Below are 1,807 nucleotides of genomic sequence, written 5' to 3' on the forward strand. Positions count from 1 at the left end.
TGACTTCATTCCTACAGTCAGGGTTTCAGGGTGCAGGTACAGGATCTGCATTTTTTTAAAAAAAGCTCAGTTTTAAATTGTATTACTTTATAAGTAAATTTTATTACTTTACACTTTCCAGTCCTTTCCTCCATTTGACATTAACAGACATTTTAAATCTCATGAAACTGATTTGGTTGTAAATGGAGAAACAGTAAGGACCTGCAATTCCCATGGGTGATTTCTGATGTTGAATATTCCAGAAGCATAGACGCAGGTCCTGAATCTGGAGAGCAGAGGTGATACGGTGCCCAGGTCTCACCCTAGAACTCCTGACTCTAGAACTACCTGTAGGGCCCACCGGAAGGGCCGAGAAGGCGCAGAATCTCTCCCTGTCCACCGAGAAGCCCTGAGCCTGTGCGGCCTGAGGTATGACTGACTGGAAAGGAGGTTGCAGACCAGAGGCGGGAAGGGCCGGCCACGATGTCATCCAGGATGTGGCGTTTGGGCTTTCAGGGGAGGTCTCCAGTCTTGCCCCCCTCCCCACTGGCGGTTACACTAGTGGGATGTGGTAGGAGCGGGACAGGGTGAGAGGACCAAGTAGGTTTGAAGACAAGAGCAGGAGACTAGGGGCTGCAACTCATTATATTGATCTGATCATCTAAGGGCCCAATCAGACTCTAGACACTGTGGCACTAGGGTGGGGCGCTGGAGAGAGCCCACAGTGCTCTGAAAGAGCCTGGCTGTTCTGGGGAAAACGAGGTGTGCATGCTGTGTCATTTCAGCCGGGGACAGAGTCCCCTCCCGGTAAACTGCCAGGGGGCGTCTTGTGTCCAATCCACCAAGCCTGCCGGCCTACTCGCCCAGGCTGTGCCTGCCGCCTAGAGCGCCCTGACGCCAGTGGGTGGTCAGAGCTAGGTTGCACCCCCTTCCCTCAAGGTCCCTGCCCTGCTCCATGCTGTGGGGGGGATCCCCTGTGGGAACCTTTGCGAGGGTCTCGGCAGTGGCTCACAACTCCACACTGGTCCCGCGGTGGAGACTCAGGCCCCCTTCCTTGCAGGGGGCTGCTGGCTCTGGCCGCCTAGAGCGCCCTGACGCCAGTGGGTGGTCAGAGCTAGGTTGCACCCCCTTCCCTCAAGGTCCCTGCCCTGCTCCATGCTGTGGGGGGGATCCCCTGTGGGAACCTTTGCGAGGGTCTCGGCAGTGGCTCACAACTCCACACTGGTCCCGCGGTGGAGACTCAGGCCCCCTTCCTTGCAGGGGGCTGCTGGCTCTGGATGTCCCCCTCAGCAGGAGACCCCTCCGGCCAAAAGGAGCAGGAGGGGCAGAAGGAGGGGCAGCAGGAGGGGCGCCGGCGGCCTCCCCGGAGCCAGATTGATCTCACACTGACAATCGCAGGTTCCGGACTTGGGGGTCGTTTTGGGGGGCCTGGGGTTTGGAGGGCCAGAGTTGGGGACAGGACAGTCCAGCCACTCGGGCCCCATGGGCTGGGGGGAGTCGGGCTCGGTCTTGACGCTGCCCTTGGGAAAGCGCCAGTAGTGGACACCCTTGAAGAAGTAGGTGTCACCTGTTGGCGAGGAGGACACACTTCAGGAGCCGGGCCCAGGTCTGTCTCAGCCGCGCCCCTCGTTCCCCCAGGTCCTGCTGGACTGCTGCTCTGCCACCCTCCACTCTATCCGAACCCCCGACCCAAAGGCGCTAGTTCCCCCACCTGCGTTGCTGACGGTGACATCGTCCGGGGCGGGCGGCGCTCCTTCCCAGAGGCTCAGGTCGCGTGGGTAGCCAGGGTCGGGGCGCGCGGCCGCCTCATCGTATCGCCAGTACTGCC

At 59.8% G+C, this 1,807-nt stretch overlaps 1 protein-coding gene across 2 annotated transcripts in view; it reads right to left on the reverse strand.

Moving 5' to 3' along the window:
• Positions 1-861: 861 nt before the first annotated feature.
• The window catches only part of Mmp25 (matrix metallopeptidase 25), a 9,651-nt gene continuing 8,705 nt past the window's right edge, over positions 862-1,807 (reverse strand). Inside the window, exons 8-10 of one of the 2 annotated variants that reach the window (XM_033758700.1) lie at positions 1,691-1,807; positions 1,233-1,546; positions 862-1,032 (exon numbers count right to left, since the gene is read on the reverse strand). The exon at positions 1,691-1,807 is cut by the window's right edge and continues 183 nt beyond it. In XM_033758700.1, the coding sequence (XP_033614591.1) occupies positions 1,266-1,546; positions 1,691-1,807 (398 nt within the window). In that variant the 3' untranslated portion in view covers positions 862-1,032; positions 1,233-1,265. Of the gene's footprint in view, positions 1,033-1,060; positions 1,547-1,690 lie in introns of those variants that run through there. The other variant, XM_033758699.1, reaches the window with a different exon arrangement.

The sequence above is a fragment of the Fukomys damarensis genome, unplaced genomic scaffold (genome assembly GCF_012274545.1).
Source record: "Fukomys damarensis isolate Sample0158 unplaced genomic scaffold, DMR_v1.0_HiC HiC_scaffold_34, whole genome shotgun sequence".
NCBI lineage: Eukaryota > Metazoa > Chordata > Mammalia > Rodentia > Bathyergidae > Fukomys > Fukomys damarensis.